Source organism: Salmo salar, chromosome 03 (assembly GCF_965601325.2).
Source record: "Salmo salar chromosome 03, fSalSal1, whole genome shotgun sequence".
NCBI lineage: Eukaryota > Metazoa > Chordata > Actinopteri > Salmoniformes > Salmonidae > Salmo > Salmo salar.
Genome location: NC_138293.1, coordinates 20,033,189 through 20,047,405, shown reverse-complemented (window position 1 = coordinate 20,047,405; position 14,217 = coordinate 20,033,189). Strand labels below are relative to the sequence as shown.

General features: G+C 45.2%; 1 protein-coding gene across 5 annotated transcripts in view; it reads right to left on the bottom strand.

Annotated features, from left to right (window-relative positions):
* Positions 1 to 9,004, bottom strand: part of LOC106599551 (period circadian protein homolog 2) — a 29,948-nt gene extending 20,944 nt beyond the window's left edge. For 2 of the 5 annotated variants that reach the window (XM_014190838.3, XM_014190842.3), the window contains exons 1-2: positions 8,821 to 9,001; positions 917 to 1,480 (exon numbers count right to left, since the gene is read on the bottom strand). In XM_014190838.3, the coding sequence (XP_014046313.2) occupies positions 917 to 1,344 (428 nt within the window). In that variant the 5' untranslated portion in view covers positions 1,345 to 1,480; positions 8,821 to 9,001. Of the gene's footprint in view, positions 1 to 916; positions 1,481 to 8,820 lie in introns of all 5 variants that reach the window. The other 3 variants (XM_014190840.3, XM_082973342.1, XM_014190844.3) reach the window with 3 other exon arrangements.
* Positions 9,005 to 14,217: the final 5,213 nt, after the last annotated feature.

The window sequence follows — 14,217 nt, the reverse complement described above, 5'->3', positions numbered from 1 at the left end:
GTTGCAACTAATTATAGAGGTAGGTAAATAGAATAAGCTAATTAGATAATGATAGTAAGAGCAGCTGTAGGTCTCCCCACTGTTGCAGTGGAGCCGACAGGCACATAATGTATTGTCACAGAGTGGAGACAGGAAGCGAAAGACAACTTCACCATATGACGCAACAAGTACTGCGACCTCTCAGCCCAAAAATACCTCGATCACTCTTTGCTTTTAACGAGAAGTTCCACACAATCAAGATGTGCTCCAGTGCCTTTCTCTTCAAAGAGTGTTTTGAGGTGTTTTCAGCCCAGCTGCTGAGGAATAAGGAGGGGGCAGAGTGTGTCATTAGGGTGGTGAAGTGGGCACCGCCATCCAATTACAACCACTCCATTGTCAGCTTCCATAGGTTCTCAATGGGGTCCATCATTACTTTCTATGGGGTTTTCACTTCTCTCTGTGAGGGTCCCACTTCCAATATGTGGTCCATCATTTCCTGTCTATGGAGCTGCCTGCATGGGCACCATGGGGAGAGAAGTGAGAGACAGGGTGCCGCTGTCAGTATCTAGGGCATGTCAGATGTGGACCAGCATGTGCCAACAGAGGAAGATAGAGGGATGGAGGGACCCTGATACAACATGAAAAACAGCCACCATCTCGAACGGCTTCAGAATGTGCTGCCAGTGAGTCATATTGATGTCAACCTACGTCAAAGGGGGACACAGACACAACAACAGAGGATGATAAAAAGGACATGCATCATCATGAAGCCTTGGATTTAGATGGGATGTTGATGATGTGTGGTGTTGGATCAACTAATACTGTCAACTCTTCCTAGTCTGATGGTCTGCCGGCAAAATAAGACTGGTAAAAAGGTACCCATCTAGAAATGTGGTCTATTCTAACCCCTCCCAAAAACCAACTAAAGCACACTGACCGCTTGTTGCTCCCAGACGACTCCAGGAGAGCCGAGTCTCTGCTGTTGCCATTGGAGCTACCCGTCGACTCGTTGCCGTGACTCTCGTTTCCATGGCTTCTGTGGCTCTCGTTGCCGTGTGACTCGGTCCAGCTGGATCCACTGCTCTTCATGTCCACGTCGTCGTGGAAGGAACGTGAGCAGGCGCTCCTACGGCCACTGTGGGGTGAGGCCCAGGGGTCCTGGCAACTGCTGCTGCTTTCTGAGGCTAGACCCAGGCCTGGACCAACCTGGCTATAGCTGCTCCTACAACGAAGCTGGGCTATGGAGCTGCACCCTGAGGCCCCCCTGGGCATGGACCTGCACCCTGAGGCCCCCCTAGCCATGGAGCTGCACCCTGAGGCCCCCCTAGCCATGGAGCTGCAGCCTGGGTCTGAATCATCCGACATTAGAGGAAGGGAGGTGTGGTGTGTTGAGGGTTTAAACCAGAGAAGTGCTGAGTAGAGGATGGAGGAGGCAACACTTAATCACCCCATTGTCCACAAGACGCCATAGAGAATGGACGGATGAGCTGCAGAGAGTTTTCTGGAAGAGAGAAAGAGGAGGGTCAGTTAGCTACACTAGAGTTGTGACTATTTCTTACAATGTTAAAACCATTTAAGCACACCATGCACAATTAAATAAATCCCAGGAACAAATCTATAATTTGATACAGTAGAATTCCTCTGAAGCTATCAGACAAGAAACACCTAGACAAGACCCCAAAGGTGTCAGCTGCCCCTGTCTTCTGCCCTGTAACACAACAGAGCTAGCTAGACATTGGCTATCCCAATACCTATATCAGTTCTATCTAGACCTCTGGGATCCACCCAAGTGAGGACCAGGCCAGGGGATGGTCCATCAAAGCGGAACCACCCGACAGTACTCCTTATTGGGGTAGCCCCCTGCCCTTTCTCCCCTCTCTGGGGAGCTCAGTTGAACCTGTAACTTGTCTATGCATGGCTAGAGTCAGGCCAGCTCAGTGTATGAGTCTACTCCACTATCCTTTCAAAGGGTCTCCCAGTCCCTGACAGACATGAAACGTGCCAAACCAAGCCATTGTGTCCTGTAAACAGCAGTTGGCAAGGCTGCGGTGGAAAAGTAACTCTCCTCTGCACTAAGTCCACATGCCTTCACGCAACACACTGTCCTCTCTGTAATTGACCAATTGAATTGCGGCTTTGTGTGTGTGTGTGTGTGTGTGTGTGTGTGTGTGTGTGTGTGTGTGTGTGTGTGTGTGTGTGTGTGTGTGTGTGTGTGTGTGTTCCCAGAGTAACTTGGTGACCCAGAGAGAAACTGGCATGAGGCAGAAGTAAAATGCACTATGGACCGTCTGTCAGTTATTACAGAGACTGGTTCTAACAGGCAAGGTGGCAACTCCTGTTTTTGTATTTTTTTTGCTCCGTGGAGTAATGGGCACGTTGACAGGTGTGAAGAGGTGGCAGATAACTGGCCGGCTATTAGTAATATTTCAAGTTTTAAGTTTCAATGTTTATTCACCACATGCACAGGATACAACAGTGTCCAAGACTAGACTTGACCTGTGTCCAGGAAACTGGCCCTTAAAGCCAACCCCCCCCGTTAGTGATGTATAACTCTCCTCGCTTTGCCCTGAGAAGCATCATATGAACGACACAATGCCCCCAATCAGTCATGAACGACACAATGCCCCCAATCAGCCATGAACGACACAATGCCCCCAATCTGTCATGAACGACACAATGCCCCCAATCTGTCATGAACGACACAATGCCCCCAATCTGTCATGAACGACACAATGCCCCCAATCTGTCATGAACGACACAATGCCCCCAATCAGTCATGAACGACACAATGCCCCCAATCTGTCATGAACGACACAATGCCCCCAATCTGTCATGAACGACACAATGCCCCCAATCTGTCATGAACGACACAATGCCCCCAATCTGTCATGAACGACACAATGCCCCCAATCAGTCATGAACGACACAATGCCCCCAATCTGTCATGAACGACACAATGCCCCCAATCTGTCATGAACGACACAATGCCCCCAATCTGTCATGAACGACACAATGCCCCCAATCTGTCATGAACGACACAATGCCCCCAATCTGTCATGAACGACACAATGCCCCCAATCTGTCATGAACGACACAATGCCCCCAATCAGTCATGTAACGCATTGGGCTGCCTGCCATGGTCCTCTGGCTGAACCTACCACTGTTGTCCTCTGGCTGAATCTACCACTGTTAATATAAGGTCATAAACATAATCAGCATAACTTTATGGTGTTGCATTAGTAGTCAATAAAGTAACTTAAAGCATAAAGCATTATTGGATTGAAAAGGAGACGTGATGTCATCATGGGACTATTGTAACTGAACGAGGTTGTACGTTTACTGAGCTACGCAACACTCAGACAACTGATGCATTTCCTCCACAATATCTTTATTACATTACTTCCTGACACACTTGTTCTTACACCACCTACTTTCACACTAACGCTGCTGCTCATAGATTATTGATTAGATTCATTTCTAACACTACACTGCTGCTAAAATGATTATTGATTAGATTCATTACTACCACTACACTGCTGCTAAAATGATTATTGATTAGATTCCTTACTACCACTACACTGCTGCTCATTGATTATTGATTAGATTCATTACTATCAGTTAGTCTCTGTAGATGGTTTGTCCTCTGACAAATCAACTGTACATTTTGGTGTTCCTCAAGGCTCCGTTTAAGGATCACTATTGTTTTCACTATATATTTTACCTCTTGGTGATGTTATTCGGAAACATAATGTTAACTTTCACTGCTACGATACACAGCTGTACATTTTGATGAAACATGGTGAAGCCCCAAAATCGCCCTCACTGGAAGCTTGTGTTTCAGACATAAGGAAGTGGATGGCGGCAAATGTTCTACTTTTAAACTCAAACATAACAGAGATGCTAGTTCTAGGCACCAAGAAACAAAGAGATCTTCTGTTGGAGCTGACAATTAATCTTGAGGGTTGTACAATCGTCTCAAATAAAACTGTGAAGGACCTTGGCGTTACTCTGGACCATGATCTCTCTTTTGACGAACATACCAAGACTGTTTCAAGGACAGCTTTTTTCCATCTACGTAACATTGTAAAAATCTGAAACTTTCTGTCCAAAAATGATGCGGAAAAATGAATCCATACTTTCGTCACTTCTAGGTTAGACTACTGCAATGCCCTACTTTCCGGCCACCCAGATAAACCACTAAATAAACTTCAGTTAGTGCTAAACACGGCTGCTAGAATATTGACTAGAACCAAAACATTTGATCACATTACTCCAGTGCTAGCCTCTCTACACTGGCTTCCTGTTAAGGCCAGGGCTGATTTCAAGGTTTTACTGCAAACCTACAAAGCATTACACGGGCTTGCTCCTACCCTTCCGATTTGGTCCTGCCGTACATACCTACACGTACGCTACGGTCACAAGACGCAGGCCTCCTTATTGTCCCTAGAAATTCTAAGCAAACAGCTGGAGGCAGGGCTTTCTCCTATAGAGCTCCATTTTTATGGAACGGTCTGCCTATCCATGTGAGAGACGCAGACTCGGTCTCGACCTTTAAGTCTTTATTGAAGACTAGTCTGGCCCAGGAGTGTGAAGGTGAACGGAAAGGCACTGGAGCGACGAACCGCCCTTGCTGTCTCTGCCTGGCCGGTTCCCCTCTCTCCACTGGGATTCTCTGCCTCAAACCCTATTACAGGGGCTGAGTCACTGGCTTACTGATGCTCTTCCATGCCGTCCCTAGGAGGGGTGCGTCACTTGAGTGGGTTGAGTCACTGACATGATCTTCCTGTCTGGGTTGGCACCCCCCCTCCTGTTCGTGCCGTGGGGGAGATCTTCGTGGGCTATACTCGGCCTTGTCTCAGGATAGTAAGTTGGTGGTTGAAGACATCCCTCTAGTGGTGTGGGGGCTGTAGTTTGGCAAAGTGGGTAGGGTTATATCCTGCCTGTTTGGCCCTGTCACGGGGTATCGTCGGATGGGGCCACGGTGTCTCCCGACCCCTCCTGTCTCAGCCGGCAGTATTTATGATGCAATAGTTTGTGTCGGGGGGCTAGGGTCAGTTTGTTATATCTGGAGTATTTCTCCTGTCTTATCCGGTGTCCTGTGTGAATTTAAGTATGCTCTCTCTAATTCTCTCTCTCTCTTTTTCTCTCTCTTTCTCTCGGAGGACCTGAGCCCTAGGACCATGCCTCAGGACAACCTGGCCTGATGACTCCTTGCTGTCCCCAGTCCACCTGGTCGTGCTGCTGCTCCAGTTTCAACTATTCTGCCTGCAGCTATGGAACCCTGACCTGTCCACCGGACGTGCTACCTTGTCCCAGACCTGCTGTTGTCACGTCCTGACCATAGTAAGATGTTATTTTCTATGGTAGAGTAGGTCAGGACGTGACAGGGGGTGTTTTTGTGTTTTTCTATATCTATGTTTAGTTCTAGTTTTGTATTTCTATGTTTTTTGGGGGGGATGATCTCCAATTAGAGGCAGCTGGTCCTCGTTGTCTCTAATTGGAGATCATACTTAAGTAGGGTTTTTTTCCACCTGTGTTTGTGGGTAGTTGTATTCTGTTTAGTCCATGTACCTGACAGAACTGTGAGCTGATCGTTTTTCGCTTTTGTTATTTTCTTTAGTGTTCTGTGTTAAAATAAAAAGTAATCATGAGCACTCAACACGCTGCGCTTTGGTCCCCTCTCTACGACAGTCGTTACAGCTGTTTTCAACTCTGTAGAGACAGCAGGTGCGGTAGAGATACTCTGAATGATTGGCTATGAAAAGCCAACTGACATTTACTCCTGAGGTGCTGACCTGTTGCACCCTCGACAACCACTGTGATAATTATTATTTGACCCTGCTGGTCATCTATGAACATTTGAACATCTTGGCCATGTTCTGTTATCTCCACCCGGCACAGCCAGAAGAGGACTGGCCACCCCTCATAGCCTGGTTCCTCTCTAGGTTTCTTCCTAGGTTACGGCCTTTCTAGGGAGTTTTTTCTAGCCACCGTGCTTCTACACCTGCATTGCTTGCTGTTTGGGGTTTTAGGCTGGGTTTCTGTACAGCACTTTGTGACATCAGCTGATTGATTACTACCACTACGCTGCTGCTTATTGATTAGATTCATTACTACCACTACACTGCTGCTCATTGATTATTGATTAGATTCATTACTACCACTATGCTGCTGTTCATTGATTATTAATTGCCATTACCATTAGTACCCATCTATTTTATCTTGCTACTGGTCACTGTTACTCTTGTTTAATGTATATATTACCACTTGTATATTACCATAGGTATTTATATATTCCTGCTACGAGTCAGTCACTTTCAAGCCCTGTTTACATATGCACTGAGTGTACTTGGTCTTCCCTGTGGCTCAGTTGGTAGAGCATGGTGTTTGCAACGCCAGGGTTGTGGGTTCGATTCCCACGCGGGGCCAATACAAAAAAAGAATGTATGAAATGTATGCATTCACTACTGTAAGTCGCTCTGGATAAGAGCGTCTGCTAAATGACTAAAAATGTAAAATGTGCAAAACCTTGGGGGTGTTCCTAATGTTTTGTACACTCAGTGTATATCTACCTATCACGTCTACACTGTCACTCTTGCACAGTAACACCCACACACTTACACTTTCCATACACACACTAAGACCCACACACTAAGACCCACACACTAACACGTTCTATACACACACACACCACTTACGCTGCTGCCATACTGTTTACTATTACTATTATGTATCCTGCTACCAGTCACTTTCTCCTAATCCCTGTCTACATGTACATATCTAACTAAATTACTCCAGTATACCTGCACATTGTACATGTGGAATTGGCACTGACCCTGTATATAGCTTCCTCTCTTATTTCTCATGTTTTCTTTATTATATATTTTATTTATTTATTAGTTGTACAATTTTTATATTGATTACTGCACTGTTGGCTAGAGCTTGCAATTTAAGCATTTCCCTGTACTTGTGCATGTGACAATAAAACTTGAACTTGAATGGAAAGAGGAAGGGAGGGAGATAAGAGGGAGAGGTGTGTTCCGAGCGTGGCCTACAACCCTTCTCTCTGTTGTTTAAAATGGCCTCACATCTCCATAGTGATTTCCCCTCAAAGGCACTTAAATTGTCTCTCTCCCTCTCGTGCGTCATCCACCTTCTCTGCTCCCTCCCATCCAAGCCCAGACCAGCAGCATGCATGGAGCCATACTCTCCAAGTTCTAAAAACACCTAACAAAACTGCAACCCTCCAAAACAATGAAAAGAAGTTTAAGAAAGTTTGGAGAGTGTTTTAGAGGATCAATAAAGTTGACAGGGCTTGCTATTAATGTATGTAGCCTGCATTAGCCTGCGGATGTGACATCACCTCTACCTTGGTCTTGTGATGCTGCTTCCAAGAATATTGTATTTTAACTTAAACTCAATCTATTTTACTTGAATTACTAACCCCAGGGCTACACCGTCTCTCCCCACCAGACGTGATCAGGACACGCAGGTTGAAATACCAAAACCAACTGTGAATCAACTAAATTAATTTGGGGACAGGTCAAAGCAATAACCACGTTATAGGAAGCAATAACCTTTTATATTAAGTAATAACCCTGTTATACTGTAGTAATTAAGACATTTACTTATGCAGTACTTTCCACTGGTGCACCCCATCATTTGTATATTCATGTAAAACAAAATAGAACACTGGTAAGTACTATAACCATGTAGTAGTAACACAGAAATTATAGGTGTAAAGTGTTCCCACTGTAAATATATTTTTTAAACGTAATGGAGACGACTCATGTAGTAGTGGGTATCGTTAAGCATGTGTGGCCTATTGTGGTCTATGAGGGTTTACTGTATGCCTTTCACAAGCATTTCGGATCAGAAGGAGTTTCATTTTATAAATTGTGTATACATAATATTATAAATAATATAAATAAGTAGGTGAGGTGAGGACACTGCAGCATTTACATATGTCGTTTAAACACTTCATTTTAATTTCAAAATGTACAAATAATCGAACTTGTTTGTAAATGTTAGACATCTTAGTAAGTAGGCTATTATTACTGAAGCCTAATTTCGGATGAAAAAAAAACAAAAAATCATCCTTCTCCATACCATTGACCTTATGATTGTGTCTCTCTAGCAAAGAAAAATCGAATAAAATTGGAAAATCACACAGAGCGATTATTGTTTAGTCGGCTAAAGATGACTAAAAACCGGATACAACACCGGCTCCATGCGGTGGCGATTTTTCATTTAGGCCTAATGAATGTGTTATAAAACAGCACCGCAAGGCACCCAGCCACTGTCTGGCTTGAAACAAGTAAACCTGCCGCCTGATCAGTTCACAATGTTCTGTACCAATGTTTCACTGCCAGAAAACACCGCAATAGACTGCCCTTCCAATGCACTAAGCATGTTTTTGAAAGATCTCTGACACATGCAATGATGACTGATCACTCGTCCTCACTCAAGCTTGATCATACAGAGGGCAAACATTTGTTGTTTTGCATAATTGTTTCTATGTCTTGTTTCTATGACTATGGCACAGGCTGTGTATAGGCTGTGTATTGTCCAGCCTTAGACATATAAGGAGCGTTACTAACACAGTGGGCAGGGCTTACTGTCCCGCTATGACCAGCACACTGACAGTCATGCAACGCAACTTTCAAACTCCTTTTAAATAATTTCAAATGTCTGTAAAACCCACCAAACCGTGTTATAATAAAGATGTATATATGCTCCGACCACTCCCAGAGTTTCGAAGACGTATGCTTTCGCGACACAGTTGAAAATCACCCACAAACACCAAACCATAGCCAACAAATATATCACAGATTCACCAACCTGCCAGTTAAAGTAGATTCTCGTCTCTTTTCTGTTATTTCAACGACTTCTGTTGGTTTGCAAAACTAATCGTTTTATTTTGCTTACCGGTAATTCTGGCGTTGGTTTGACACACTACTCTACACCTAGCGTTCCTAGTTTCGTCATAGTATCCCTAGCGCTTTAGAGTGACCTCATTTTGAGCTCCGCCCTTAGCACGACCTACCTCCTCCCTCTACCCTGCGTTCATTGGCTCAGGTAATTGTGTTTCCATGGCAAGTATATGGAAACAGCCCGAGACGTACGACCATTGGTGAAAAACGATGCCAGTCTCTTTATGTAACGATTTCACGTGGAATCCCATGGCCACAACCAGCGTGCAGGGAGTGAGGTCGAAGCACTACGAGAGACTGTGGGTGAATGGATCGCCCATAGAGGCTCAAACGACTGGCTGTTATCTAACGGTTATACAAGTGTGTGTATTGTCAATGAGGGTGAATTGTTTAACCAAATCCATGCATGGTAATAGCAAAGGAAAACTGCTGATGCATAACCAAGTTTCGAAATTGCACCTTGTGTATTTTATTATTCTAACTCCCAACAGCAAGTTGAGACCTCGACTGTGTTCATCAAAAAAAGTATTATTATTATTTTTATGTATTTTTTATTCGAAAAACCTACAGAGGTCCGGACCTCGATGTCCTCATATGTATTTAAAAAAATTATTTAACCTTTATTTAACTAGCAAGTCAGTTAAGAACAAATTATTATTTACAATGAAGGCCTACCAAAAGGCAAAAGTTATATATATATATATATATATATATATATAACATATAAATATAGGACAAAACACACACCAAGACAAGAGAGACAACACAACACTACATAAAGAGAGACCTAAGACAACAACATAGCAAGGCAGCAACACATGACAACACAGCATGGTAGCAACACAACATAACAACAACATGGTAGCAAGTGCCAGTAAGAGTGTCCATGATTGAGTCTTTGAATGAAGAGATGGAGATAAAACTGTCCAGTTTGAGTGTTTGTTGCAGCTCGTTCCAGTTGCTAGCTGCAGCGAACTGAAAAGACCCTGAATAAGAAGTACAGTATTCACCATTATACATCATAAATCTATATTTACCTGTGTGCATTTGTCAGCACAAGCTTAGGGGAAAACACGGTAGACTTGGCACTGATTAAGGAGCGGGTGTTGTTTATATAATGCAGTGTGTTTAAATCTCATCCTTAAATCTCATCCTTAGGGCTCCCGAGTGGTCTAAGGCACTGCATCTCAGTACTAGAGGCATCACTACAGACCCTGGTTCGATCCCGGGCTGTATCACAACCGGCAGTGATCAGGAGTCCCATAGGGCGGCGCACAATTGATACAGCGTCATCCGGGTTAGGGGAGGGTTTGGCCGGGGTAGGCCGTCATTGTAAAGTAAGAATTTGTTCTTAACTGACTTGCCTAGTTAAATAATGGTAAAAAAATACACACACACACACACACACACACACACACACACACACACACACACACACACACACACACACACACACACACACACACACTCTTTCACCAAATCAACAGAATAGCAGCAGATGGTAGTCAAGAATAGCCGTTCTTAACTGCTATCACTGGCCGTTGCTATGCATCCGTCCCATCCGTGCAGACAATGTGAGAAAGGAGTCCTGTCTGATGCAAAGAGCATGCATCTGCACGCACACGTACTAATACACCTGACTCTGCTAATGTTCTAGTATAGAGCCACAGGACCTGATGTCCTGTCTTTGGCCTTTAGTACCAACATGAAAATGCTATTTAGAATGAGAAACATTTAAATCAGTAAGAAAATAAGTTCCTGACCCTTCTAAAATAAACCCATGATTGGCTTCCAAAATGGGTCTCGCTCTTTTCCTTGAAAGGTTTACTATTAAGTTTGATCTAATTCGAAACCGGTTGACAAAGTCACTAATGGACGATTAAAACTACTAGCTAACCTCTTTTTAAATAGAATATTCTGGAATTGTTTGTAACATGGGAGTTTTGGGAAAGAGCCCCCATCCTCACGGCTTAGCGGAAGCTGCTTTGAATCGGCACATTCAATGACGTAGAAGTCCTAGGGACTCACCAAACCAAAGTGCACCAGTCTTCCCAAACACACGTTTTGGTGCTCGGCTGACGGTGTCTCTATCTCTGTATGTAGGGCAATATGAGGATGAAGTGTTTATTATTGTCTCCCTGTGTCTATGTTTGTCTGTGGCAGTGTGAGAATGACGCACATCGGCCCCCGGTTCTGGCTTGGAGGCTTTCTAATGACCCATCACTTTGCTGCAGAAGACACTCAGAAGTGTGTCTGTGTGTGTGTGTGTGTGTGTGTGTGTGTGTGTGTGTGTGTGTGTGTGTGTGTGTGTGTGTGTGTGTGTGTGTTGCACACGGCCCAAAACCATGACCAGAGGTGATAGTAATGCTTCAACAGTGCTGAAAGCATTGGGAGTCAAGAGGGGTCAGCATGTTATTGTGGATGGACTGTTATTAAGGAGCCTTTAATTGTTCAGCAGACTTACGGCTTGGGGGTAGAAGCAGTTAAAGAGCCTTTTAGACCTACACTTGGAGCTCCGGTACCGCTTGCTGTGCGGTAGCAGAGAGAACAGTCTATGACTTAGGTGACTGGATTCCTTGACAATTCTTTGGGCCATCCTATGACACCGCCTAGTATATACAGTACCAGTTGGACACACCTGCTCATTCAAGGGTTTTTCTGGAATGAGTAGGTGTGTCCAAAACTATGAAATAACATGTATGGAATCATGTAGTAACCAAAAAAGTGTTAAACAAATCAAAATATATTTCATATTTTAGATTCTTCAAAGTAGCCACCCTTTGCCTTGGTGACAGCTTTGCACACTCTTGGCATTCTCTCAACCAATTTCATCTGGAATGCTTTTCCAACAGTCTTGAAGGAGTTCCCACATATCCTGAACACTTGTTGGCTGCTTTTCCTTCACTCTGTGGTCCAACTCATCCCAAACCATCTCAATTGGGTTGAGGTCGGGTGATTGTGGAGCCCAGGTCATCTGATGCAGCACTATGGACTATAGTTAGGAGTGGACCCAGACAGGAAGTGGCTGTCTATCCTGCCAAACACACATGTGCCTCAATCTAGGCAGACTGGCATTTCCTAAAATGATTATACTCTTTAAATTAAACTACTTCAATGTGGAATGAAGGAACAGTTGATGCATTTAAGAGCATGAAAACATTAGCAAAGTCTGACTCAAATGTCCAAGCTCAGACGTCACCGTTCAAGCTCCATAGACTACTTCCATTGTTGTGTCACACGCAGTACGTTTTGCAGCCACAGACAGACATGAGCCAATCCTACAGAATGTTTTCTGTCTGCTGGGAGACTTCTAAAGTTCCCTCCCTCTACCACCTCCTCCTCTCCTGCCTTTATGTGATAAGAAGAAAGCTAATGTTTGGGTAATGGTGGATGGTTCTGGTTGGTTTGTTTTAAGATGGAAATAGACAGTCTCCCTGAACTGTCATAACTGAACCTAACTATTTATTTTATGTCTGAACTATGTGATATTGTTAGTTAGACAGACTCCACCAAAAACACCCAATTTTCAACCTTGTCTATGTGTCATACCCTGATCTTTTTCACCTGTCCCGTGCTTGTATCCACCCCCCTCCAGGTGTTTCCCCCCCCATTATCCCCTGTGCATTTATACCTGTGTTTTCTGTTTGTCTGTTGCCAGTTCGCCTTGTCTCGTCAAGGCTACCAGCGTGTTTTTCCGTTCTCCTGTTCTCTTTAGTCCTGCCTGCCGTTCTGTACCTTACGGACTCTGCCCTGGATTACTGACCTCTGCCTGCCCTTGACCTGTCGTTTGCCTGCCCCCTGTTCTATAAATAAACTTCGGTGATTTCGAACTGTCTGCATCTGCGTCTTATCCTGAGGTCTGATAGTATGAACTGGCCATGACTGACCCAGCAGACTCAGACCAGCTCCACAACGCTGTCTCCTTCCAAAGAGCCACCATTGGGAGACACGAGGAGTTACTTCAAGGTCTTATGGAAGGATTCCAGACCTTGGTGGAACGCCATGACCGTGCCTTGAATACATTACTGGAGCAATTCCGCAGATTGTCTGTTAGGCAGCCAGCCACGACAGTAACCTCCCAACTCCTCAGTAACCCCGCTGTCAGCATTGCGTCTCTCCAGGCCACGCCGGCTTCCCGAGAACCCCGCTTACCTCCTCCTGAACACTTCGCTGGAGAGTCAGGAACCTGTCGGGTGTTTTTCTCCCAGTGTTCACTCATCTTCGAGCTGCAGCTCTCGTCCTTTCCCTCGGACCGCTCGAAGATAGCATACATTATAATGCTGATGTCCGGGAGTGCCCTCACCTAGGCTATGGTGGTGTGGGAACAACAATATGCTGTGTGCTTTAGTCTGGATGAGTTTGTGGCTGAGGTGAAAACGTTTTTCGATTCTCTGTTGTCTGGGAGAGGCTGCCCGGAAGTTACTCCAACTTCGTCAAGTCTCCCGCTGTGTGGCAGACTATGCTGTTGATTTCCCGCATGTTGGCTGCCTAGAGTACCTGGAACCCGTAATCCCTGTTCGACACGTTCCTCCACGGATTATTGGAGTAGGTTAAAGACGAGCTCGCAGCCTGGGAGCTGCCTACGGATCTCGACTCGCTCATCGCCTTGAGCATCTGGATCGATGGGCGGCTACGGGAACGTAGCAGGGAAAGGAGGTCTGATTCTGGTTCCACTCACTCGCCCAAGGATCCTACCTCGCCTCCAAGGAATCCCAGAAGTCCCCGGCGTCTACGTTTTTGAAAGAATCCGAGGTTACCTGAGTTCCCCCGAGAGTCTCCGAGGTCTGCCGACTCGCCTCTTCCAGAGCCGATGCAAGATAGGTTGTCTCCAGCCGAACGTTTACGCTGACTTTATTAAAACATTTTTACCCCTTTTTCTCCCCAATTTTGTAGCATCCTATTGGTAGTTACAGTCTTGTCTCATCGCTGCAACTCCCATATAGACTCGGGAGAGGCGAAGGTCGAGAGCCGTGCATCCTCCGAAACAAGACCCAACCAAGCCGCACTGCTTCTTGATACAATGCCCACTTAACCCGGAAACCAGCCACACTAGTGTGTCAGAGGAAACACCGTTCACCTGGCAACCGTGTCAGTGTGCATGCGCCCGGACAACCACAGGAGTTAATAGAGCGCGATGGGACAAGGACATCTCTGCCAGCCAAACCCTCACCTAACCCAGACAATGCTGGGCCAATTGTGCGCCACCCCATGGTTCTCCCGGTCGCGGCCTTCCTGCGACAGAGCCTGAACTCGAACCAGGATCTCTATAAACAGACTTAACACCAAGAGTTATCTGTATTGCAGG